This window comes from Peromyscus maniculatus, chromosome 8, assembly GCF_049852395.1.
Source record: "Peromyscus maniculatus bairdii isolate BWxNUB_F1_BW_parent chromosome 8, HU_Pman_BW_mat_3.1, whole genome shotgun sequence".
In the NCBI taxonomy this organism is placed as follows: domain Eukaryota; kingdom Metazoa; phylum Chordata; class Mammalia; order Rodentia; family Cricetidae; genus Peromyscus; species Peromyscus maniculatus.
Window position 1 is genome coordinate 56,363,251 of NC_134859.1, and position 25,284 is coordinate 56,388,534.

At 42.7% G+C, this 25,284-nt stretch overlaps 1 protein-coding gene across 1 annotated transcript; it reads right to left on the reverse strand.

Moving 5' to 3' along the window:
* Positions 1-235: 235 nt before the first annotated feature.
* On the reverse strand, positions 236-22,440 carry LOC143267071 (NACHT, LRR and PYD domains-containing protein 1a-like). The gene is made up of 9 exons (XM_076543987.1): positions 22,433-22,440; positions 19,845-20,015; positions 17,292-17,381; positions 15,013-15,104; positions 8,852-9,002; positions 7,623-7,846; positions 2,023-2,285; positions 1,416-1,541; positions 236-576 (listed from the first exon to the last, which is right to left on the reverse strand). The coding sequence occupies exons 1-9, from the start codon at positions 22,438-22,440 to the stop codon at positions 340-342; spliced, it is 1,362 nt and encodes a 453-aa protein (XP_076400102.1). The 3' UTR covers positions 236-339.
* Between the last annotated feature and the right edge of the window lie 2,844 nt (positions 22,441-25,284).

Below are 25,284 nucleotides of genomic sequence, written 5' to 3' on the forward strand. Positions count from 1 at the left end.
TTTCCCCTCTTTCTCTTCCCCTCTTTCCTCCTTTTCTCTTCCCTGGCTTTCACTCTGACTCCATCTCTCTGCTTGAGATAGTAGGTGAACAGCCTCCTCTCTCACAAGCTTCCCATCCATGATATACTGTTTAACATTAGGAGCAAAGAGATGGAGGCAGGTGACCATGGACTGAAACTTAGTTCTAAGATGATGAATCAAAACAAACCTTTCCATTTTAAGTTGTTTTTCTCACATATTTTTTCACAATTGGTAACAGCTGCTGACCTACACATCGCAGTTTAAACTGTGATCAGACCACCTGTTTAATATCTAGCAAAAGCAATATAACTAATCTGACTATTTTATGACACCAGGAATTAATGACAATACACCTCTCCTCACTCCTTGTCTTTCTTCTGTCTTTGGGGTATCCAGACCTAAACTAATTTTACCTGGTTTCAGTAAGGCTTCCCATATGAGATTCTTATGCTTCTTGTCTCTGATTTTTAGCTTAATCTCTGAACTCATGTGGCCAGCATAGATCTCAGAGAAGAGCTGTGATTTTTCAGGGCTCCGGTAGCACAGCTCTAGTTCCTAAAGAGAGAAAGAATTACTATGTGAGAATGAACTACTCGCCCTGTGAAGGAGGGCTGTCCCCACCACATACTTTCTTGATCTTGCATACTACACTAGACACTGGTTATCTTTTGCACTGAGGTAACCCACAGCCTTTGAATACACTTCTTTACTCAGAAGGTTAAGGACTGAGATGGGACCCAATCGTGCTGTTTCTTTTCTCATCACTCTGACAAAAACCTGACAGGAGGCACCTTGAGGAAGGGTTTGTGTTATTGTTTAGTTTTGTAGTGGGAAATGCATGGAAACTGGGACTCCATCTTGGTGTCAGGAGATTGTGGCAGTGCTCATTATATCCCAGATGATCAGAAAATCATACAGTGAGGTAGGGAGCAGGGCATGACTATAATCCTCAAGGCCTGACACTAATGACCTGTTTCTGATGGCCAGGCCTCACGTATTTGTTCCATAAACTCTCAAAATACCACCACTGTCTGGGAACCAAGTGTTTAAACATTTACATCTGTAGGAGAAGTTCAGATTCAAACATTAACAACCACAGATGAGTGAGAGCTCATCCTGAAAGTCCTGCTCACACAACCTAAGCCAGGGCTTGCTCTTTAAGCTTCTCTGAGCCATATTGACTCTAATTCCTTAGTTCTGCAGGCTCAATCTGCACTCTGGTGTAGTTCCTTAAATTGCTTTCCACCTAAAGCAATTTGGTGTATTCTTGCTCATCTTAAATATCAGTTATTTTCTCCCCAATCTCAATTTGTTGCAAAACCTTGTAACCTGCCCCACAAGGTTCTCAAGCCTGGCATCTGACTCTGAAGAGTAGCAATCACCTAGATGCTCACCTTTGGGATGATTTTCAGCTTCTTGGAACCAGATAGGATGTAGCGGGAGCCAATGTAAAGAGGGTCTAGTGGGGGCGGCTTGTTTATTCGAACAAATTGGAATTTTGTTTCTTCATCATCAATGGCCTAGGGAACAGAGAGCAATTTATCTAGATTGCTGGGCTACAATATCTGGTCTGAATACCGTACGATGATACATAGTACATTTTCGTGGGATCGGCTGGTGACACCTCCAAGCTACCCTATGTTCTGTGACACAGATTGTTGAATTATTAGATCTTTTTGGGTTCATTTTGGGAGCAGGGTAGCTGCCAAAGAAGAAAGGAGATAACTACAGATTGTGCATGGAGAATTTCCATCCTTCTGATGGGTAGAAAGAGGCTATAGAAGGATGCTTAGGGATTAGTAATTGGGCATCAAAGACACTTGGATGAGACTCTGGTGGAGGGGGCCATGAGGAGGGCAGAGTCACACACACACACACACACACACACACACACACACTCCCCTTATAGAACTCTTAAGAATCTCTCCTAGGGACTCACTAGCTACATCTCAAGTTTTCTCTCAGCCCACCCTGGCCTCATTTTGTGGTCCTCAGTGTTACCTTCCGAATGGTGCAGTCATTAGGGACCAGGTAAAGGTGAAATGTCACATCCTTGAGATTGAGGTGATAGTAGATCAATGTAATGGAAGTGATTCGGATGAGGCGTCCAAAACCAGGAATCTTTCTCATTAGAACTCCCACTGGGGAGAAGCTTGGGTTTTCCAGTACTGCATAATGCTGCTCCACCCTGGCTGGAGTTTCTAGGACCATCCCATGTTCTTGAAAGTGGGCCACACAGAACCAGGAGATGTCTACCTGTCCCTCTGTGAAAGAACAGATTAAAATATGTAGATTTAATACTTCCATTGAGCCATGTTTGGCTGGAATAATATCACCCTAGGATTTATAATGACTGTGGTGGTTTGAATGAGAATGACTACCATAGTTGGTAGAATCGTTCGGTAAGTATTAGGAGGTGTGGTGTTGTTGGAGGAGGTGTGTCACTGGGGAGAGCTTAGAGATTTCAAAAGCTTTTAGTGTCTCCACTTTCCTTTCTCTCTCCTCCTTGATAATAAGGATGTAAGCTCTCAGCTACTACTGCTCCAGTGCCAAGGCTGCCTGCTCCCTGCCATGCTCCCTGCTATGATGGTCATGGACTCACCCTCTGAAGCTGTAAGACCCAATAAAATCTTTCTCCTATAAGTTGCTTTGGTTATGATTTCTATTTAGTTTGTGTTGATGTTTTGATATTTATGAGAAAAACTATGGTTAAAATTTAATTAAGTTCTATTAATTAATGTCCAGTGACAGCACAGCAGAATTATCAACTGTTTCCTCATTATCAATCACCATGCCAGTGAGGGTGAGTGTGAGCTGTTGCCAGTGGTGACTCATGTAGACTGACCCTCATTGGAGGTAGTTTACCCTTGGTCCTGTCTAGCTGATGGGGGAGCATTTACAGTGTAATGGAGGCTCTTCATGGTCTCATCAACAGATATAATAAAGAATACAGCCAAAGAGGCTACTGTCATAAATTTCACAATCAGCAGGTTCTTAGAGGTGCTGCCATCACCAGCTTCAGTGTTTGGGGTTTGGCATAATCCTCTAAATTCTTTGCTGCTATGAAAGAGACTCAGTGTACCTTTGTTCACTGAAGACAAGCTGGATGGACCTATGGAACAGCTAATGTCAAATGTGAACTTGATGAAGTCTAGAATCAACTTGTATATAGGCCTCAGGGAATAATAGAGGAGATTATTGTGATTGGATTAGTTGAGGAAGGAAGACCTATCTACTGTGTGTAGCATCATTTTATGGACTAGGACCCAGGACTGTGTAAAATGGAGACGTCACATGAGCATAAGCATTCACTGTTCCCTGCTTGCTTTGTTGACACAAGTTACCAGGTGCCACAAGCTCCATGTTCTCAGACTTCCATGTCATGATGAACTGTTCCTTTGGAATGTGAGGCAAAACAAATCCTTTCTCTCTACATGTAGCTGAAGGTTTTCCTGTGATCGCCCGGTACCAAGGACCCCACAGCTGCTTATAAAATAATCACTCAGAAACTTACATTAATGAAAACTGCTTAGTTATTAGCTCAGACTTATTACTGACTAGCTCTTACACTTAAATTAACCCATAATTCTTATTTATGTTTAGCCACGTGGCTTGGTACCTTTTCTCCGTTCTACTGTGACATCTTGCTTCCTCTGTGTGGCTGGTGACTGCTGAGTCATCCTTTCTTTTCCCAGAATTCTCTTCTCTGCTTGTCCCGCCTATACTTCCTACCTGACTACTGGCCAGTCAGCACTTTATTTATTAACCAATCAGAGCAACACATTCACAGCATAGAGAGCAATATTCACAGTACTTAAGTTTCTTTTGTCATGTATTTTTGTGAGTTATAAGTAAAGCAATTAGGGTAGAAAATTCATATCAGGATCCATGGTTTGTTCCAATAAACCTAATCATGTGGTTCATAAGACTTTGGAACTGTTTTGTGACTGGCATGTGAGGAGTTTTGTACTTAGGACTAGGAAAGCACTTCCATGCTGAGAACAGAGCTTATGGGAACATTCAGGTGGAAGCAGGAAGACAAGAATGCTGAGAGAGACAGTGGAGGCCAGTCTGTGGGGTTGCAGAGAGCAGCAAGGTTTCCATTGGGAACTGTGAAAGGATCCATTCATCCAACAGTTTTGGCAATAGTCTAGATTTATTGTGTTAATGCCCTAAATATGAGTGAATATGAATTTAAACACAAGGGACTAATTTGACAGGAGGAGTTTCAGAACAGAAAGTACCCAGAATGATTCTACACAACCCGCTGTAGCTGTGAGAGAGCAGTGTCACTGAGGGAAAGGCTGCAGTGCAGGTGACAAGAGGAAAGGGGTCCCGAGGGACAATCTCACTCTTCACAGACTCATCTTGTGAAGACCCACATTCATTTAAAGGCAGAAAGCCTGAAGTGATGGTGTTCCCTGCTCCACAAATGCAAACGCAAATGCAAGGAAGTGTTTCCCATGGTCAGCACATCATACAGCTGTGGTCCAAGGTGGCCACATCTCAAGCTGTCAACAGAACTTGGCAGTGACGTTCCTATAGTTTTATAGTGGAAAGATGCTGGATTGAGGGGTCACTGAATCATGCTGCACAGTTTCAGATAGCAGCTGAGGCAAGGCAATTTGCCTGAGTCAAAGATCCTGCATGGAGATCCTGAAAGCTCAGCCTATGGACCTTTGAAGGTGAAGCCTAGGGTGGAATGGACATCCTAGGATGTTGGAGAAGCCAGAACCACAATTTTTTTCTGCTAAATAAAGTTTTAGGCATGGAGTAGAGAGATTGCCCAAGGAGAGATTGTGTGTGCATCATGTGGAAAAACTGGAGTGGTGGAGCTACCTATTCCCTTTGGAGTCCAGTGAATGACATCATGAGCTGCATAGATTGTTGGATGGATATAGAGCTGCAGGAGTTGTTGTTTATGCTGATGGAGTTTTTGTCTTGCTGTGGTCTTATCATTCTTTCATTCCCTGATTCTTCCATCTTTGAATGGCGATGTTTATTCTATGCCGTTGTAAGTTGGAAGTATGTAACTTGTTTTTTTATTTTATAGAAGCTCATATTTAAGACGATTGTCTTGAATATCAGATAAGAGGTGGTCTTTATGGGCTTTTAAACTGTTGGAATTATTAAGGACTATGGGGTTCTTTGAAATTATATTTTGCTTTATGAGACAAAACAGAAACTTTAGAGACATGAGGTGGGAAGTTACAAATTAAAGTGATGTACTTGGGTGTCAAGTTGACACTGGGTGGAATCATGATGTTGAATCTCACTTTCCAACTTGATGTGACCCCTGCTAATGGAGGCACCGCTCTGCAGTCCACCATTTCCTGTCCCTTTAGCACCGAGTTTGCTCCCGACATGGTCCATGACAAACGGTGTTGCAATGTGTGTTGTTCACCAGAGAGCTTTTCTATTTCTCTCGGGTGATTGCTCTGGAATCAATTATCACCAGGAAATGAGACAATGAAATTGCTCTTGAATAGAGTGGTACAGCTTAGGATTTCCATCAATGACATGCCAGCTAATAATTTCACATGGAACCACAGAGCACTAAAATGTACCCTGTGTGACAGTTCTGGGAGTTGACACCCTCGTTTTCCCCAAATCAGCTTTAGCCTCAGCACCAGATCCTTGACTTGCCTATGCCTTGTGTTGTGTTATTTTGACAGAGTCCCAGAAGATGCTGTATCTCTCACACTTCCCTTCTTGCTAGGGTAAACAATAGTCATGACTTTCCCAGACTTGAGGGGGATGTGGGGTGCTGGAGTTTTCATTGTTAAGACCAGAAATTTCCTGAGGCATCTAAGATGACTTGGTAAGTTTTTCCATCTATATTCTCATTTTAGGTTTTTAGATACAGGAATTCACTATGTATCTTCAGTTAGAAGTCACAGTACTTTTTGCCTAGCCTTAGGAACTCTACAGGTATGTGCCATCCCCTGTCCCTGTGACTATCCTTCCTACATGTATTGTCCTTCTATATCCTTTAATGGAATCACATATATTGATTTTTCAATTGTGTAGTTCTCTGATCTGAGAGTGGGAGTAAGAAATAAGAAGGGCAGTGGCCTCCAGAGAAGAGCTTGAGTGGTGACTGGGCAAGTGATCTTGGGGAGACCAGGTGCCCTGTGTGCACCTGCTGGACTGGCCTCATTAGACACACTGGGGAGGCATCATCCGGGTAGCAGTGCTCCTGTGTCAGGGTCTCATGTGTTTATGAATGTGACTATTATTTTTATTTGTTTTGTGAGTTCTTTTCAGCTGAGTCGTGCTTGTTTTCCTCATCTTCATTTGTGTTCATCTTTTGGCCTTGACATTTAATGTGTATATTTTAATCTGATGGATGCTTTGTTTTCTATTCATGGTTCTTCTATCAGCTGGATAAGTCTGCGTTTCTTCTCTAGCTTTTATAACTTCTTCACCTGTCAGTTTCCTCTCTTGACCTAATCCTCATCTTTATCACCTATTGCTGTGCTCCTTGAAGTAGGAGAGGAAGTTCGATCATTAGCCACTTGTACAACACCTGGTTCCTTGCTGGTGTTGCTTTTTCTTTTCATAAGCATAATCTGGCTGTATAGTCTAGGCTGCACTTGAATTCTAAATTCTCCTGGCTCAGTCTCAGGAGATCTGGGATTACAGACATATAGTGATGGCTTACTTTATGATATCTTTCACTAAGAATATTGTATTTATTAAAACATCTTCTTTTTGGTCACATGCTGTGGTTGATAAGCTTATTGTTTTGTGGGACTCCTATTTGTGGGAGTAGGTGTCAGTGACTATTTTCTGTTCTCAAGACCATTTTCCTCCTACTTTCTTGCCTCATCTACCCTTGAAATGAGGGTTTGTGCTCATTTATTGCAACTTGTTGTACTGTCTTTCATTGATAATCACTTTGATCCTGGTTCTTTTCTGAAGGGAAACAGAGGACCAGTGGATCTGGGGGAGAGGACAGGGGATGGATAACTGTGAGGTGTGGAGAGAGGGCAGGCTGCAGTTGGGATGCATTCTATGAGAGAAGAATAAATAAAAATAAAAAAATCTTCTGAAGGAATTTTTGAAAATCATGGAGTTTGTAACAATTTATGAGCCCCCCTCTTTTCTTAGGAAACTATCCTTCTGTTGCTCCAGTTTTCAAATGGAATCTGGTGACATCATTTTTCCCTGCCTGCAGCAGTGTAATGGTTTACAGTGTTGGTAGACCCTGGGTAACAAATAATCCTTGTTAATTTCCTTAGTCTTACTTTGCAACAATCTCTTCAAATTTCTCAGTTTATTCTCAGTTCTCTCCTGGGCCCCCAAGGCACATGTTGGGTAATGAGCACTTAATAATCACCAGCTAATATTGGTACTAAGGACATATACTTCAGGTAAAACAAAAATAAAATCATGAGACTGGGAGACATGTGCTTCAAAGAAGATACATCAGATAAGAAGAAATGACAAAACATCTCAGTGTCCACTTTCACAACCTGTTCTGCCCTGCTAAGAAAGCCATGAGACCATTCCACATAACCATCATTGTACAGTCAGTGATATAACCTGTCAACACCTCCCATTCCCACCATCCTACTCTGTATGCTTCCCTTGGTTACCTTGGAGATCCACAAAATGAGGGAGGTGCACAGCAGCCACAGCTCCCTGCTCAGCCTTGATGTCAAACAGAGGCCCAGCCACCATGTGACTGTGGTGCAAGGGAGTCTTGTCCAGGTGTTGGCTCCAGGCACAGAATCCAATCTTGATGGTCACTGCCCTTGTCACCACAAAGCGGAGTCCTGTGTTGGGACAGTGGTAGGAACCAGGCACAGGGAACTGAACTCTAGAAGAGGAAGAGGCAGACATCAGTGAACACCAGCTCTGCTCCTCTGCTGGGTGCAGATCTAGTGCAGTGCTGGGGACACAGCAGACTTCAGCCAGATGGCTCTGAGTTCTGCTTCCTCTGCTGTCTGTGGATGCCTGATTAAGTCATTTAACCCTCAAATCTGTTTCCTCATCTGTACACAGGGTAATGACAGCACCATCTTACAGACTTGTGAGTACTGAGCGATCTAGAGCAAACCTACAGATAACACTCATGTGGAACAGTTAGATATGCCTGTGATGATGATGAGGGTGATGAAATAGGTGTGTGTGTGTGTGTGTGTGTGTGTGTGTGTTAAGTTCTGGGAATCAAGCTAGGACCTTGCACACTAGCTAAAGGCTCTACCACTGAGGCACATCTTCAGTTTCTAAGACTTTATGTTCCTCAAGTGAATATTTAAGAATATCTAAGAGATAAGAGAATCCAAATATAATGAGGGGACTGATGCTGTTTACATCATGAATAAAATAATCTGCAGAAAAACCACAATTCAGATACTGAGCCAAGTTGAAAAGACTGTATAGATGGAATGAAGGACTCAAGTCAGCTCTGTTGATGTGGTAATGGTGTGCTGGTCATAGAAGATGAGGTCCTGTCTTTACTATGGGGGAGGGATAGTGAAATGTTTGTGTGTGAAGTCACCTGATGTCCTGGACTCACAATACTGTGACAGTGATGACAAAGGGGGAATGTGAGTAGTTGAAACAAACTTGGAAAAATGATTGCTGGAGCTGAGTGTTGGACAGCGAAAATCTTATGTTCTCCAGTTTTGTAAATGTTTGAAAATTTTATGAAAAAGACCTCTGTTTTTATAACAGCCCAAGCTTCTTATTCCAGTCCTTGCCTTGCCTCTTGGTGATGGGGGAGGAGACACAGTAGAGACTAGGTGGGTGTTATCTGTGGGGATCCCTTGTGGAAAGTGAACTGGGTAAAGTCAGCCTTTGCCAGGCAGAGCTCACTCACCGGTACAGGTTCCTCTCACTGTCAACCACCTCAGTAGCCACAGGTCCTGTAGGGCCCCAGAAGTCATCTTCAGTCCCCAGTGGTTCCAGGGGCTTGTCAGGAGGAGATGGATGGAGGGGCTCTGGAGATTTAAATTGTGAGTACCACTCCTCTGGAAGAGGTCAGGAAGTGGTCACTTTATGTCTCCTCAGCCCTCCCTAGTACTGGCCCAAGCCTGAACTCTGTTTCCAGTATGACCAGCCTAGGCCTTCCAGGAAGTGTGCCATCCAACTTTGTTTATTGCTGTTCCTGAGTTTATCTGCATTCTATCCATCTATCTATTTATCCATCCTATCTATCCATCCATCCATCCATCTACCTATCTATCTATATCTATTAACATACTACATATATATATATATATATATATATATATATATATATATATATATATATATATATATATACACATATATAGTGTTTTGTATTGCTTTCTTACAACTTCTTGCCTTCTGAGCAATTCTATCTCTCCAATCTGCTCCCAACCCAGTTCTTGTGTTTCATTTCCTATTGGTCCAGAAGCGTTGATTTTCCTAATATGTATCCAGTGGATTGTGAAAAGAACCTCAATGAAAAGATGAATGAGCATGAATGGAGGTGAGTCCTAGGCCATAGCAGCTCAGAATGAGACAGGGAGCCCTGTGGTGGTAATCTAATTGTACTGAAATGTGATTTTGATTGTATGTTAATAAATAAAGTTGTCCGGGGGTCAGAGCTATTAGAGCCATAGCAAGAGTGTGGCGGTGGTGGCACACGCCTTTAATCCCATAGATCTCTGTGTGTTCAGGGATACAGCCAGCATTGGAGACATATACCTTTAAGACCTAGGGGGCTGTACATTCAGACAGTGACGAGGCAGTCATGTGTTTGGGTTTACAACCAATGAGAAGGCAGAACAAAATACTATAAATAGATGAACAGACAGGAAATAGGTCTCTTTTCGGGAAACTGGGACACCATAGGCGGAAGGGTGAGATTTTAGCTCTGAGCTCTGACCTCTCGGCTTTCTCTTTTACATTGTTTCTGTGTTTCTTATTTAATAAGACGGTTAGTTACATCTACATCTGGCGCCCAACGTGACAACAATCCATTAAAAACTGCTTGGCTTGGCGGCAGGTCCGCTTTCCTGCAAGGGCGGCAGGTGGCCGGCGGCGGCCGGCGGCGATCGGCTTCTTAGTCCGAGCGGCGGCTTCTTAGCCTGGGTCTAGGTCTGCTTGACCTCAGGCTGGACTATCGGTGAGCTGCTTGCTTAATCCTGCTTCCTTAAAGCCGGTGCTACAAACAACTCAGACCTGCCCTGCCGAACAGGGCCCTGCCTGTAAAGCCAACGCACGTGGTCGGAGCTTAAGGAAGCCAGACCCAAGCCTTGACTCGGCACAAGAGGGAACACGTGGCTGCATTTAAACTTTAGCCAGCTACGCTTTCTTGTTCTCTCTCTCTCTCTCTCTCTCTCTCTCTCTCTCTCTCTCTCTCTTTCTCTCTCTTTCTCTTTGGATTTACACCTGGGACACTAGGTGGCTGTTTTGAAAATCCCCTCGGATTTCTACTGTTCTACGCAGATTTGGTAAGTCATAACATATCAGATATTTTAAAGGAAACTATCTAAAAGAGAATTTTTTTCCACATTAAAAAAAATGGGTTTTATGTGTTCACCGGAAGAAAATTGGTTTTTGTTTGAAATTTTAGGCAGTCTGATAATGGAACAACTATATAATATTAGTATTGGTGGAATTATGCAGCTTATCACTATACTAATCCACATTTTAATATTTAAAAAGATAGTCAATTTAAGTGCCAGAATAACAGCTTTAGAAGAACGTGTTAAACCTGTAAAAATTCAGACAGAAGAAATTAACAGTGAAGTTGGTTCAAGTCGGGAACATAAGGTTGCAGAAAGAAAGCCTGTTTTCACACAGTCACCCTTAATTTATCCTGTAACCGTACAGCAGATGCCTGATCAAATGGCTACACAAAATATTTGGGCTCCAATTGAAATGTTGGATTTAAAAAGGTTTAAGGAGGCAATAGTATCTTATGGCATGCATTCCCCATATGTAAAGCAAATGTTAAACTCTTGGTCAACATATAATAGGATAGTACCACAGGACTGGCGGGACCTTGCACAAGGTGTTCTGGAACCCAGCCAGAGACTTCAATTTCTGACTTGGTTTAAGGAGGAGGCTAAAAACATAGAAAAACAATGGAGGGATAAAGGAATACAAGTTTGCCAGGATCAGCTTATTGGCGAAGGCCAATATGCTTCAGCACAAACACAATGTTTATATGATGTCCAAACCCTAATTTTATGTCGAACGGCAGCCTTGAATGCATGGGACAGAGTTGAGGAACCAGGAAAAAAATCTGAGTCATTTACAAAGGAGATGCAAGGCCCAAAAGAGTCTTTTACAGATTTTTTACAAAGACTGGCTTCAGCAATAAAGAGAATGGTCTCGGATTCAGAAGCTGGTAAGGCAATAATTGAATCTTTAGCCTTTGAGAATGTGAATGCAGCATGCAAAAGAATAATCAGGCCATTAAGGGCAAGATCTGCACCTATGGAAGATTGGATTAGAGAAACAATTAATGTTGAAGCTGATGAGCATGATGATACATGGGTAGGAGAAGTAATTTCAAAAGGTTTGAGGAGTGTTAGATGTTTTGGATGTGGAAAGCAAGGACATTTGAAAAGGGACTGTAGACAGGTCATTCCCAGAAACAATGTTTCTTCAAGGAACAATGGCAACAGAATGCCCCTTCCTTCTGGAGTATGCAGAAGGTGTGGTAAGGGAAAACACTGGACCAACGAATGTAGATCAACAAAGGACAGACAGGGTAATCCTTTGCCTCAGTCTTCGGGAAACTCCCAGAGGGGCCTTGCACAGGCCCCCAGTGCAAATCCAGTTCAAACCTTTCCTGCAGCTATAGAGGAAATCCCTGCTCTGGAGAGCGATTAAATAACCAAATGCCTAGTGGAATAAATCATGCTGGTCAAGTTGATGAAACAGAGAGAATAGAAAATTCAGGAGAAAACATAAAGAAAATTTTTTTGGCAAACTTCTATTAATGAACAAAGACCAAAATTAACGATAAAAATAAATGGTGTTTTGTTGTCTGGTCTGGTAGACACAGGTGCGGATGTTACCATAATTGCACCAGAATTTTGGCATCCAACTTGGCCTCTTCAGGAGGTAAACGTTCAACTGTTAGGAATTGGGACATTATCTCAGGTGAAACAGAGTGCAAGATGGCTCGAATGTATAGGTCCAGAAGGACAGAGAGGAAAATTAAAACCATATGTGGCTAACATAACTATGTACCTGTGGGGTCGAGACTTGTTGCAACAATGGAATACTCAGATTAACATCCCTCCAATCTCAGAAACAAATCATAAACTAGCACATGTTACTGAGAGAAATATTAGAAGATATTGTTCTAATGAGTGGTCACCAGCCATCCATATTATACAAGAACAGGGCACAGTAACTGATGATCTTCCAAAAACACCAACAGCTCTACCTTTAAAATGGTTAACAGACAAGCCTGTATGGGTCCAGCAATGGCCTTTAACAACAGAGAAACTCCAGGCTTTAGAAGAGCTGGTAGAAGAACAGTTAAATGCTCAGCATATTGAACAGTCAACCAGCCCTTGGAATTCTCCTGTATTTGTTATTAAAAAGAAATCTGGTAAATGGAGAATGTTAACAGACCTTAGAGCAATTAACAAAGTAATTCAGCCAATGGGCTCTCTACAATCTAGGATGCCTTTGCCTACTCTGTTACCAAAAGGATGGCCTCTCATAGTTATTGATTTAAAAGACTGTTTCTTTTCAATACCCTTACAAGAAAAAGACAGAGAAAGATTTGCTTTTACAGTGCCTACTTATAATAATTCTCAACTGGTTAAAAGATTTCAATGGAGGGTCCTCCCTCAGGGAATGTTGAATAGCCCAACTCTGTGCCAATATTTTGTAGAACAGCCATTGGAAGTGATACATAAAAAATTTCCTAAATCTATAATTTATCATTATATGGATGATATTTTACTAGCTGACTCAAATGCAGATACTTTAGAAATAATATTTGAAGAAGTAAAGAAAATTTTGTCTTTCTGGGGATTACAAATTGCTCCTGAAAAGATACAAAGAGGAGATTCTATTAATTATTTAGGATATAAAATAGAGCTACAAAAAATTAGACCCCAAAAGGTGCAAATTCGGAGAGATAGACTACAGACTCTTAATGACTTTCAAAGATTATTTGGAGATATTTCTCATCTAAGAACTATTGTTGGGGTAAAAAATGATGAACTGACTAATTTGTTCAAAACCTTAGAAGGTGACAAGGACTTAAATAGTCCAAGAGAATTATCACCTGAAGCTGAGAAAGAATTAGCCTTGGTAGAAAAGAAAGTGCATGAAGGACACTAGTGGAATTCAGGTGTTTCTGGTACGTGGACTGCTCTCACCCAATGTGAAGTTGAACTGTTGACCTTGTATACATCCTACATCACAAATGAGTCTGTCAGATACACTAAGCCTATAGGCTGAAGCTGATGCCCCAACACTGCGGAGAAACCTCAGGTGACTCCCCAGGCAGCTGGCTGTTTCTGTCAACTCACAAATTTTTTGGAAGTTGCTTGCATGCACTTCCTGTTTTTATTTTTGTTAGCTAATATTATTCCCTTCTTGGGTCTCTGAGGGAGTTGAAGATTAGTTAGTTATGGATGAAGATTAGTTAGTTATAGTTGAAAATTAATTAGGATAGAAAGTGCATTAGATACATCTTGGAATTACCAAAATAGGATAGATAATGGAATTATTTTCTCTGATTTGTCAAATATCTGTTTAGGTATTTATTACTTATATATATTGTATATAGTTATTGTACTTTTGTATATAGTTTTTCTTTTGTTAGTTATAACCTTTTGCTTTTTTTATTTTTATTAAAATAGAAAAGGGGAAATGTGGTGGTAATCTAATTGTACTGAAATGTGATTTTGATTGTATGTTAATAAATAAAGTTGTCCGGGGGTCAGAGCTATTAGAGCCATAGCAAGAGTGTGGCGGTGGTGGCACACGCCTTTAATCCCATAGATCTCTGTGTGTTCAGGGATACAGCCAGCATTGGAGACATATACCTTTAAGACCTAGGGGGCTGTACATTCAGACAGTGACGAGGCAGTCACGTGTTTGGGTTTACAACCAATGAGAAGGCAGAACAAAATACTATAAATAGATGAACAGACAGGAAATAGGTCTCTTTTCGGGAAACTGGGACACCGCAGGCGGAAGGGTGAGATTTTTAGCTCTGAGCTCTGACCTCTCGGCTTTCTCTTTTACATTGTTTCTGTGTTTCTTATTTAATAAGACGGTTAGTTACATCTACAGAGCCCTGATACAGAGCCTGATGCCAGCCAGAGATTGATAGAGGGGCAGTGCTAGCCCCCAAGGCTGGGAGAGAAGGAAGCAGTCCTCCCTCTGTGTTCTAGTTGAGGAAGATCTTTATAGGGTGGGCTCTTTGTGGAGAGCCTGTCCTGGTCCATGTCAGAGACAGGGATAGAAATGAGTTCCAGCACACCTAAGATCATGTCTTCTGTATGTGAGAGGGAAGTTGCACTCATGAAATCACAACAATATCACTGCCTCTACAAGATCTGCACAATGACAACACCAGTTGTAAAGCTATGTGGATGGAGGAAATCTCACAGGCCCCAGGTACTGATAACAGCTGCTAGAGAGGAATAAAATCAGTCCTCCTCTGAAAGAACTCGACAATAGGTTATCCAATCCCAAATAGTCAGCCTTAAAGATGCATACTTGACCAACTCCAAAAGGGGTCATTAGGCTGTATTAATATATACACATACATACATATGTGTATTCATACATGTATTTAAAATAATATTTAAGAATAATTCATGAATTAGAGAGAGAGTTTGTGGGTGGGTCACAGGAAGACAGAGTGTGCAGAAGAAAGGTAAAAATGATCTAAATACAGAACCCATATTCATGTTTAAAATTCTAAAACAAAATAAATTTTAAAAAGAAAGAAATGATGACTTCCCCTATAGATTCCCCTTCATTTAATATTCATGATGCTTCAGGCCTGAACCCATCACATACCTGCCTGTAGTCTCTGCCACTTAAATGAGTTTGAGTTATCATCCATTTCTTCTCCATCCATGTTCTTAGTATGATCCATCACACATGGCTTCCTATATACAGGCAAGTTATTTTCCTCAGATGTCAGGAAAAACCAGGGAAATTAGGGCTGTGTACATGATATGTCCATATAAAATCCAAGTCATTTGAACTTGAACTCAGTTCTGTGCTTCTTCTCAGGCCTGTATCTCTAAGAATGCCCCATCCTCCTGGGTGTCCATACCCCAGTACTGGGATCATCTCAACCTCTCCTTTGCTTGAGTTTAAATATGTGCCCCAATGTTCATACAGTGATAAGCTAATCCCCAATGTCACCATGCTTATAGAAGGAAGGATAAGAAATTATAAGATCATGAGTGCTCTGCTTAAACAAACGAGTTAAAATCATCGTAACAGGAATAGATTCTTGTGGCCTGACAGAACTTGCCAATAAAGCCACTTTGGGCTCTCACCTAATCTTCCCTGTTGAACAACCAGATGTAGGGTCCATGCCCTTACCTTTGGATGTAGGGTCCATGTCCTTACTCTTCCCTGTATCCAGAACTGCAAGAAATAATCTATGTTCTTTATGTTAAATGCCCAGTGTCAGACATTGAGTTATAGCTGCACAAAACAAACTAATAATCACTCACCCTCAATGCCAATCACCTAGACATTACCTTCCAAATCTCTCTCCTTTCTGTTCTCTACTCTCTCCCTCCACAGACTCCATCCTTTTCCTAGGATGGAGTGAGCAGTGTTCTGAACCACTGCAGCATCCTCTGACAGGTATCCCTGCTTCTGATCTGGTCCCTTCTAGCTCATTTTCTACACAGTAACTGACCATAAAAAGTAGGTGGAGATGCCCCTTCATAGCTGAGGCACTGGAATGCTTTTCAATTCCCCTGGGGAGAAACAGAAGCTTCTTAGCATGGTTCCTAGTCCTTACTGTGGCCCCTGTCCCTCCCTAGGCCCTCCTATGTCATCCTTTCCTGCTCACTGACTTCTAGACCAGTGGCTCTCAGATCATTGTGCTTAAATGTCACCTGGAAAGGCTGTTAAATCAGAGAGTTCACTAAAGGAAGCTGCCTCACTGGAGAATCTGAGTCAGCAGGAATGGAATGGGGCCTGAGAACCTGCATTTCTGTGGAGCTTCCAGATGACAGTGAGGTAGAGCAGATGGTCCCACACATGGTTTCCTGCCCCTCAATGAGCTGCTCTCTCTGCTCCCTTACAATCTCTATGTCTGCCTGGAATTTTCTTTTTCTAGGCTCATCCTTCATTTCCAATCTTTGAGAATTCACCTCAGCTCACCTCAGCTTTGGATGAGTTCAGAGAGACCAACACTGTAATAATATGGTTCCCAGGTACAATTATGTGACTGTGGGAGAACAAGTGTCTCCTCCCTGATGGACTGAGATAGCAAATGTTGGGCTGTGCCTGTCTTGCTCACTGATGTGCACTCAGATCTCAAAACAGTGTATGATGCACAGTAGGTCTGCAGGAATGTCTTTTCAATGAATGGCTGACCCTCCTAAGTCTTTAGTACACCCTCCATTCAAGTGTGTCACAGCAGCTAGGAACTTGAGAACAGATGGAATTCATGGTCATGAACTGAAATGTGCCAAAGTGGGAGAACATGGGGCTTCAGCAAAGTCTCTGGAGTGGAAGATGACTTTCCTGTCCTGTGGCTTTCCCATCATATGGTGTGTGTATGTGTGTGTGTGTGTGTGTGTGTGTGTGTGTGTGTGTGTGTGTGTGTTTGTGTGTATGTGTGTGTGTGTGTGTGTGTGTGTGTGTATGCACACATGTCTGAATATTGGAGTTCGGACAGTGATACACATTGTGTTATTTTCCCCCAAGAGTCTTTCTGTCTGTTTCTTTCTCTCCTAGTTTTGGTGACTGTTTTCATTGTCTAGTGGTCTGGGTTCACTGTTGGCTACTATTATCACACTTGCAGTGCCAGAGGACTCACCACTAACTCAGCTTTTTCATATTCTTTTTTCCCAGTTGAAGAACTTAAGAAGGCATGCTATATGATTTTATTTTTTGAACTTTAAAACCATAACACACACACACACACACACACACACACACACACACACACACACCTATCTCAGTCTAGACTCATGGTTCCTAGTTTCTGTGTGGATGTGCTTGTTTTTTCCACCCACTCAGGACACTTTTCCCACATATGAGCTTATCAGAAGTCACATAGAGCCTGGGCTGGCCAAAAGGAGTTTTCTGTGCCCACTCCTTACCATGTGCTGGAGATGAGCAGCTGTGGATTCTCTGTCTCCAGGGCTCTGAGCTCCATCATCACCTGGTCACTGAGAGGGGCCTGGTCCAGCCTGCAAGTACAAGAGGGGGTTGTTTCTTCTGGGATCCACCACAGGACCATGAGGCCTCAGGGTCCAGGATCCTAGACTCTTGTCTGCAGATGGAACCGTTGAGGAGCCTTATTTAGGCTTATTTTTGACTCAAAAACCAGGACAAAGGATGGAGAGTAGTGGGATGAATGGAGGAAGATGTGTCCATGACACAGTGTCAGTGGACCATGGTCAGTGTGCAGGGAGATCTGAATCCAGGGTGAGGACCTTTAGAACTTTCCAGAGCTGAAATGAGGGTCTTACCCTTTATACCCCTCCTCCACAGTTCAGTTATTGGAAATAGACTGTTAGGGGAAAGGAACATGGCCATAGATGAGGGGATTCTAGTTGGCAAAGGGCTACACAGTAGCCATCAGGATTTTCAGTGACTGGAGGTCATGGCCATATCCCCAAAGGGATTCTGAGCGGGTGTTCAAAGTAAACACATAGCACTAGGATCATGGGTATTCACCATGAGGGAAAGAGCCTTGGATCCATTCTCACCTCCCTCCCCCTTTCCTCTAGTGCTAAGGAAGGAAGGCTTGTCCTTACACAGCAGCCACAACCAAAGGTCCTCAAGTCCTATCCTTATGATCCCCAAGTTCCAGGATTTCTGGTTTTAGGGTAGTGACTTCTCTGGGTTTCCACATCCTCAGTCCATAACCAGAGCTATATCACTCCCATCTGCCTATTGCAAGGCACAGATAAAGCAGGGGGGGAGGTAGCTTCCTGCACTCATGAGAGCCTGAGCAATGTCACATGCAGCAGACACCAGCTCTGAACAGGCTCTTCAGCCTGTGAGAAACAGTTGTGGCTGAAAGCAGGCTGGGGAACAAAGGTGCAGAGCAGGTAGGCCAGTTTCAGCTCCCAGAGAAGTGGAAAGAAAACTCTTCACTGCCCAACTGCTCCTGTGCATTCAAACCAGAGAGCTGGAGAGATGGCTCAGTGGTTAAGAGCACATACTGCTCTTCCAGAGGACCTGAGTTCAATTCCCAGAACCCACTCCAGGCAGCTTATATCCACCTGTAACTCCGGTTCTGGGAGATTTTGACTCCTCTGGTCTCTGAGAGCACCTACACTCATATATACCAGTGGCTCTCAACCTGTGGTTTGCAACTTGTGTGTGGAGATTCTAATGACCCTCTCACAGAGGTTGCCTATGGACCTTGGAAATAAGGAATATTTACATTAAAATTCATAACAGTAGCAAAATTATAAAGTAATGAAGAAATAATTTTATGGTTTGGGGTCACCAAAACAAGAATAGCTGTGTTAAAGTGTCACAGCATTAGGAAGATCGAAACCACTGACATATACATTCACAACATTAACATAACAATAACAATAATAATAACAAGAATAGAGTTGAAGCAGAAGGCCTGACAGAGGGAAGTCCCGTGGCACAGGCCTGCTGGACTTCTCCTGTTGGCTGGAAAAACCAGAAGATTCTCACTGCAGGGGACGGGAGCCTCTGTGGTTCTCTAGCCCATGAAGGGCACTGGCCAGCATCCTCTGGGAAGTTCACTAGAAACTGGCTGTGGGCTGTGCTGGGGAGGTGGAGGGACAGGAGAGGGAGAAGCTCAGAGACGGCATGAAGGGGCTGAATGGAGGACCAGGGTCTCCAGGGCTGTAGTTTGAGGCTTCTGAGCTTGTGTGAAACTGTAGCTCAGGGGGAATGGCAGCATTTCTGGTACAGAGGCCTGTCTCAGGCTGCTGTAGGGCTCCAGCCTCTTTCTGTTCCAGAGCTTTCCCCAACTCTGCCTTTGTCTGGGCCCTGGCCTCAGCTTGGCCCACCTAAGTCCTATTTCCCCTTCAGGACTCAGACCCCACCCCCACCCTGAGCCATTCAATGAAGTCCCATCTCTCACAGCATGACATTCTCACAATACTGTTGACTCCACAGCATTCAGCAGAGCTTGTCAATACAGAGTCATGTGCTGGTGTTTGATCTATGTCTGTCTCTTTTCACACAGTTTCAGGAGGACAGAGTCACGTGTGTTTGTAATTGTATCCGTAGGGTCTGGGCTAATGCCCAGAGGGCCTTATATGAATGCATGCATGGATTCATGAATGAATAAATGATTGAAGCACTGTCCTGGAGTAAGGCAAACCTGGGAGTCTTTCAGGATATACAGCCTTGCTAATACATGTGATTCCACTGTGCCCAGATATCTACCTGATATTATCTTTGTTTTTACATATGTACATTTTGTGTCATTACAATCCATGAGGTGGGTATGGCATTCTATTTAATAGATGAGGAAACTGAGTTGTAGAGAAGAAAGTGACTTGCAATGTCACAGGGTGTAAGTGGCACAGCTGGTCAGGAGCCAGGCTGACTGTGCATTATCTGTCCCTTTTCTTTTCTATGTCTTGTCATGTAGTAATGCACCTGTGTCTCTTCCCTTACCTCTTGCCCAGAGGGACTCCCAGAGTCTTTCTTACCGCAGGATGCTGAGGTTGCAGTTAGGATTCCTGAGCCCCTCACACAGCAGCCTCACACCACGGTCGCCCAGGTCATTCAGCTGCAGGTCTAGCTCAGCCAGGCTGGTGCTGGCCCTGAGCACTGAGGCCAGGTCTGCACAGTGGCTGGATGTGAGGCCACAGTTGATGAGCCTGTAGGGAGGATGCTCACAATCAGCTTCTCCAGGCTCACTGCTCTTGGGAACTGAGCTCAGGTCTCCCTTTGTGAGCCCTGGTGTGCTGTGTTAACAGTGTTTAGCTCTCTGGAGTTCCTTTTCTAATCTGGGTGGATAATCCATGCTTCATACAGCTGAGCTGCAGGAACAATGGAGTACAGCTTGGAGACTACTACCTTGCTGTGACTGATCATGGCAGAGCTCCACAGGGCCCAAGACAGTTCACTGGTGTATTTCAAGAATCATCTGAAATGAAATTCACCAGCCATAGAATAGGGCATGATCTAACTTGTCATGTAAAATCTTAATAAAGATGGAGTTCATAGAAACAGAGTAGATAGGGGGAATGGGACAGGGGATAAGAGGAGCATCTGTGGTTGGTATGTAAAATGAATAAATAAATAATAAGAAACAGAGTAGAAGGCTGGTTACAAGGGCAGAGAGCAGGAGGAAATGGGGAGATGCCATTCCCTGGGCCTGGAGCTTTCTCCCTGTGGGCTTCCCATTGTCTCTGTGTTCTTCAGCTCTCCTAGTCCCTTTCTCAGGAAGTTTGCTCCACTGAAAACCTCATGAACTTGTTGTTAGTGGGGTTCCTTGATGAATGTCATTCTATCATGATGCCCAAGAACAGAATCCCATTTGTTTATCATAGCCAATCTGGCATCTGTCTCAGGTATGGTCAAGATAGTTTGACAAATATTTGATGAATAAAAATCCTCACCCTAGAGTCAGGTTTTGCATTTTGTCTCCATTCCTTCCATCCCTGCTTCAGGGAAGACCCCAGGCCAGACTCACCACAATGTCCTAAGATGACATCTAGGGCATCTCCGGGTCCTACAAAGTCTACACAGTGCAAAGCAGCTCATTGGATTTCCACTTAGGTCCAGCTCCATCAGGCTTCCTGTGAACTCAAGAGTGGAGAAGAGAATCTTCCAACTGGTATCTGTGGTAGGGATCCACCTAGACCTGAAGGAGAGAGATGGGCGGGGGGAGACAATGAGGGAAATAACTTGTGTGTACATGGTCTGAGGTACACAGTCCCACACAACAGATTCAGTTTCTGTCTGCCTGAGCACCAGGCTTCAATATGCCATCCCCAGGATTCACCAGCTTCTACATGCTCCTTTGTTCCAACATCTGGATCTTCTCCTCTGGTTGATTCCTCATCTACATCCTTATCATAGCATGTTGTATGTCTGTTTCTGACTATTCTAGGTGTCGCACAGGGTATGAACTGGTGGCTGGCATCATTTATTTTTAATCTACAGTATTAAGCACAAGGGTTGGCACAAAGGAGGCCCTTGGTAACTCAGGCAGTCTTCTTCCTCTTGATGTGAATGTACCTGCTTTCCTTTGGAACAGAATTCTAGAGTCTCATGAAGAAAAAATAAAAGGGGAAGTGGGAAGGGAGCTCATCAGAGGTGGCTGAACATGACTGTGATGAGATGTTGAGCATGATTATAAACAATGCAGATGTGCTGGTTCACCTGGTCTCTACCTCTCTACAAGAGTAAAAGACTGCAGAGAAGGGAGAGATAAGAAGAAAAAATGGAAAGAGAGAGAGGGGAGGGAGTAATCATCTCAGAGTGGTAGTGCATTCCTTTAATGTGAAAAACCAAGCATATGAAGGCAGGAAAACAGTGAGTTTTAGGTCAGCCTAAGCTACAAACTGAAGAGGCTAGGAGCAGCTCCAGGCCTGTGCAACATTCTATTCCAAACACTACAAACAGAACAAAATAACAAACTCAAAGAAATGCAACCCCAGAAACACTGATGAAAAGTAGCCAACTTTAAGTGTAACAAAATGTATAGGATATTTTATTCCAATTATACAAAACCAAAGAAATGTCAAGGAAACTAAATACTAAACTTTGAAGTATGGTGCTTCACCACCACCACCCCCGCCCAGACAGGGTTTCTCTGTGTAGCTTTGGGCCTTTCCTGGATCTCGCTATGTAGACCAGGCTGGCCTTGAACTCACCAAGATCCGTTTGCCTCTGCCTCCTGAGTGCTGGGATTAATGGCATGCGCCACCACCGCCTGGCAACATGGTGCTTTTTTAAAGGCTTTATTTATTTTTTACTTTATGTGCACACTTTTATTCCTCCCTGTCCTTGTGCACTCTCTACATGCAGATGATAGAATCAGGGTCTTGGATCCTCTGGGAATGTAGTTAAAGGTGGTTGTGAGCCGTCTGTTGTGGGTGCTGGGAATGGATCCACATTCTCTACAAGATCAGCAAGTGGTCTTAAACATAGAACTACTCCCCCAGCTCTCAAAAGATGACAGTTTTGGTGCATGGTTAGCATTTGCACTGACTGAAAGTGGAACCTCAGAATGTATTATTCAAAAATCAAGAGATGCCATTAGAAGCCCCACACAGAAATTGTTTACCTTGTCATCTTTGATGCCTTAATTCACTGGGCTGGTCCTTTCCCTTCCCTTGGCTTTGGCCAGTCTCCACCTCTGAAGTCTTTTCCTTGTGAGCGATGGCCTCCTGCTTGTCTCCCTGCCTTGTATGATTGATATTCCCTCTCAACGTTCCCTTCTCTCTAGCAGTTTAAGCCTCTCTTTATCCCACAGGGTTGTTGCAGGATCCTAAGCCCACTGTCTTTGCAAGCAGGATGGTGTTCCTGTTTTCTCTTTCTGTGTCTGGCCTGTCTCTGTACCTACTTAGAATTCTTCTAAGGTCCACATCAGACCACTTCTACTTGCAACATCAGTACCAAGGTAATCCAAGGATTACTTGTATATAACCATAGACACTTAGTAACAACCTTAAATGGCTAAATAGAAAAATGGTCCAATTGGCCAAGATATTCTCCCAAGGGAATATTGTAATGCCATTTAATATGTAAACTAGACTTTTAGTAAGCAGAGAAGATAGCCTAAATTCATTAAGAATATAACCATGAGTGTAAGATACTGTGTGGCTCAGTTATACTGTAGAAAAGTATATAGAAAAAAAGATTAGGGCTGGAGAGATGGCTCAGAGGCTAAGAGCACTGGCTGCTCTTCCAAAGGTCCTGAGTTCAATTCCCAGCAACCATGTGGTGGCCAAAACCATCTGTAATGAGATCTGGTGCCCTCTTCTGGCATGCAGGCATACATGCAGGCAGAACACTGTATGTATAATAAATAAATAAATCTTTAAAAAAAGAAAAAGATTAATAGGTATACTCCAATTCCTTACTTCATGCTTTGTACAAAATCTAGGTTCTTGGGATTCCTAAATGTGATGAGATGTGACCAAGAGTCATGGGCATTTGAATGCTTTGTCTTCAATTGGTGGGACTATTTAAGAAAGCTTGGGAGGTATGGCTTTGTGTAAGGAAGTATGTTACAGGGGGAAGAGTTTAAGTTTCAAAGTCTAGAGCCATTTCTCATATACCCCTTCTGCCTCCTGATGGTGGTTCAAGAATGATCCCTCAGCTGGGGCTCCAGTCACATCCTTTCCCTCTGCCAGGATGGACCCTGATTCTTTTGGAACCATAAACCCAAGTAAACCCTTCTATAAGTTGCCTTTGCCATGGTGTTTTATCACAGCAAGAGAAAATTAACCAACACTAGGCAATCTCTCTATCAATGAGTTCCATCCTTAGCCATTAATATTTGAGAAAGTGTCACACTATGTAGCCCAGGCTGGACTGGGACTACTGGTCTTCTTGCCTCAGCCTTCTGAGTTTGGGATGACAGGTGTGCACAAACAAGCTCAGTTAACCCAATTCTTAATGCTGTCCTCTCTGAGAAATGGAATTCTGGAGGATACTAATTTATTTTGTTTGGATAATTGATATATCCTCACTCTTCTGCACTGAGTAGGTTTTTAATTTGGTCCTACTAGTCATATAAAATGAGTCACTGAGACAACTTCACTTACCTGTGTAATACAGTTTGATAATTTCTGTGCTCTCTGACCCGTTTTCTTTCGACTCTTCATCCCCTTCCTGTTCTCTGACAGTTGCTCCACTACTTTTACATCACTATCTTTTCATGTGGGCTTTTGTTGTGTTGTTCAGATTGAAGTCAAAGCCATAACTTAAGGAATCTCCCAGTTTTCACTACTAGAATGATGGGATTTCAAACATATGCTGGCCAAGCCCAGCTTAGTTTATCTGGGGAAAAGCTTCAATGTATAGAAACAGAAGACTCAAAGTAAAAACACCTCTTCCTCTGAGAATCTTTTCCTTTCTGGTTTGCTTGAGTAAGTTTTCTCTTCCTTGATAACTGTGTGTGCCTAATCATTGCAAGAGAGTGTACTTCACTGCATTATCTCTACTTTCTGACATCCTCATGGAAGCAACTCTATTTTTCCTCCTGTAATTGATTGGTAGGACCTGCCATGAAATGAGTACTTAATGAATATTGATGGTGTGAATCATCTAGAGGGGAAAGAGACACATCCTGATATGTAGATATATCCAACCGTCTTATTAAATAAGAAACACAGAAACAATGTAAAAGAGAAAGCCGAGAGGTCAGAGCTCAGAGCTAAAATCTCACCCTTCCGCCTGCAGTGTCCCAGCTTCCCGAAAGAGACCTATTTCCTGTCTGTTCGTCTATTTATAGTATTTTATTCTGCCTTCTCATTGGTTGTAAACCCAAACACATGACTGCCTTGTCACTGTCTGAATGTACAGCCCCCTAGGTCTTAAAGGTATATGTCTCCAATGCTGGCTGTATCCCTGAACACACAGAGATCTATGGGATTAAAGGCGTGTGCCACCACTGCCACACTCTTGCTATGGCTCTAATGGCTCTGACCCCCGGACAACTTTATTTATTAACATGCAATCAAAATCACATTTCAGTACAATTAGATTACCACCACACTGATACTACAGCACACTGGAAGGAGAAGTGTATCTTGCTACTGGTTTTTATAATTTTTTTCATGATGTCTTTTATGAAATTCTGAAGCCTCTAACACATTTTCTATGAATAATTGATCAATTTCTTTATTCCTTTTGCTAATGGCCCAGGCTGTCAAGTATGAGATTGAGTATGAATGATACATAGTAGGTTAAGTTCTGTCCAGAATTGTTTTTTGTGGTTGTATGAATAACAAAGTTAATTCCAAATAATCAGAAATTAGTTGAGCAGTTTTTATATGGAATACAAACCCTTTTGCATATTGAGAATCAGTAATTATATTAAGGGATTCATTAAAGTCTAATAAAACATTAGAATGGCATATGACTCTGATTTTTGGACTGGAACATGGACTTTGAATTATTTTACTTATA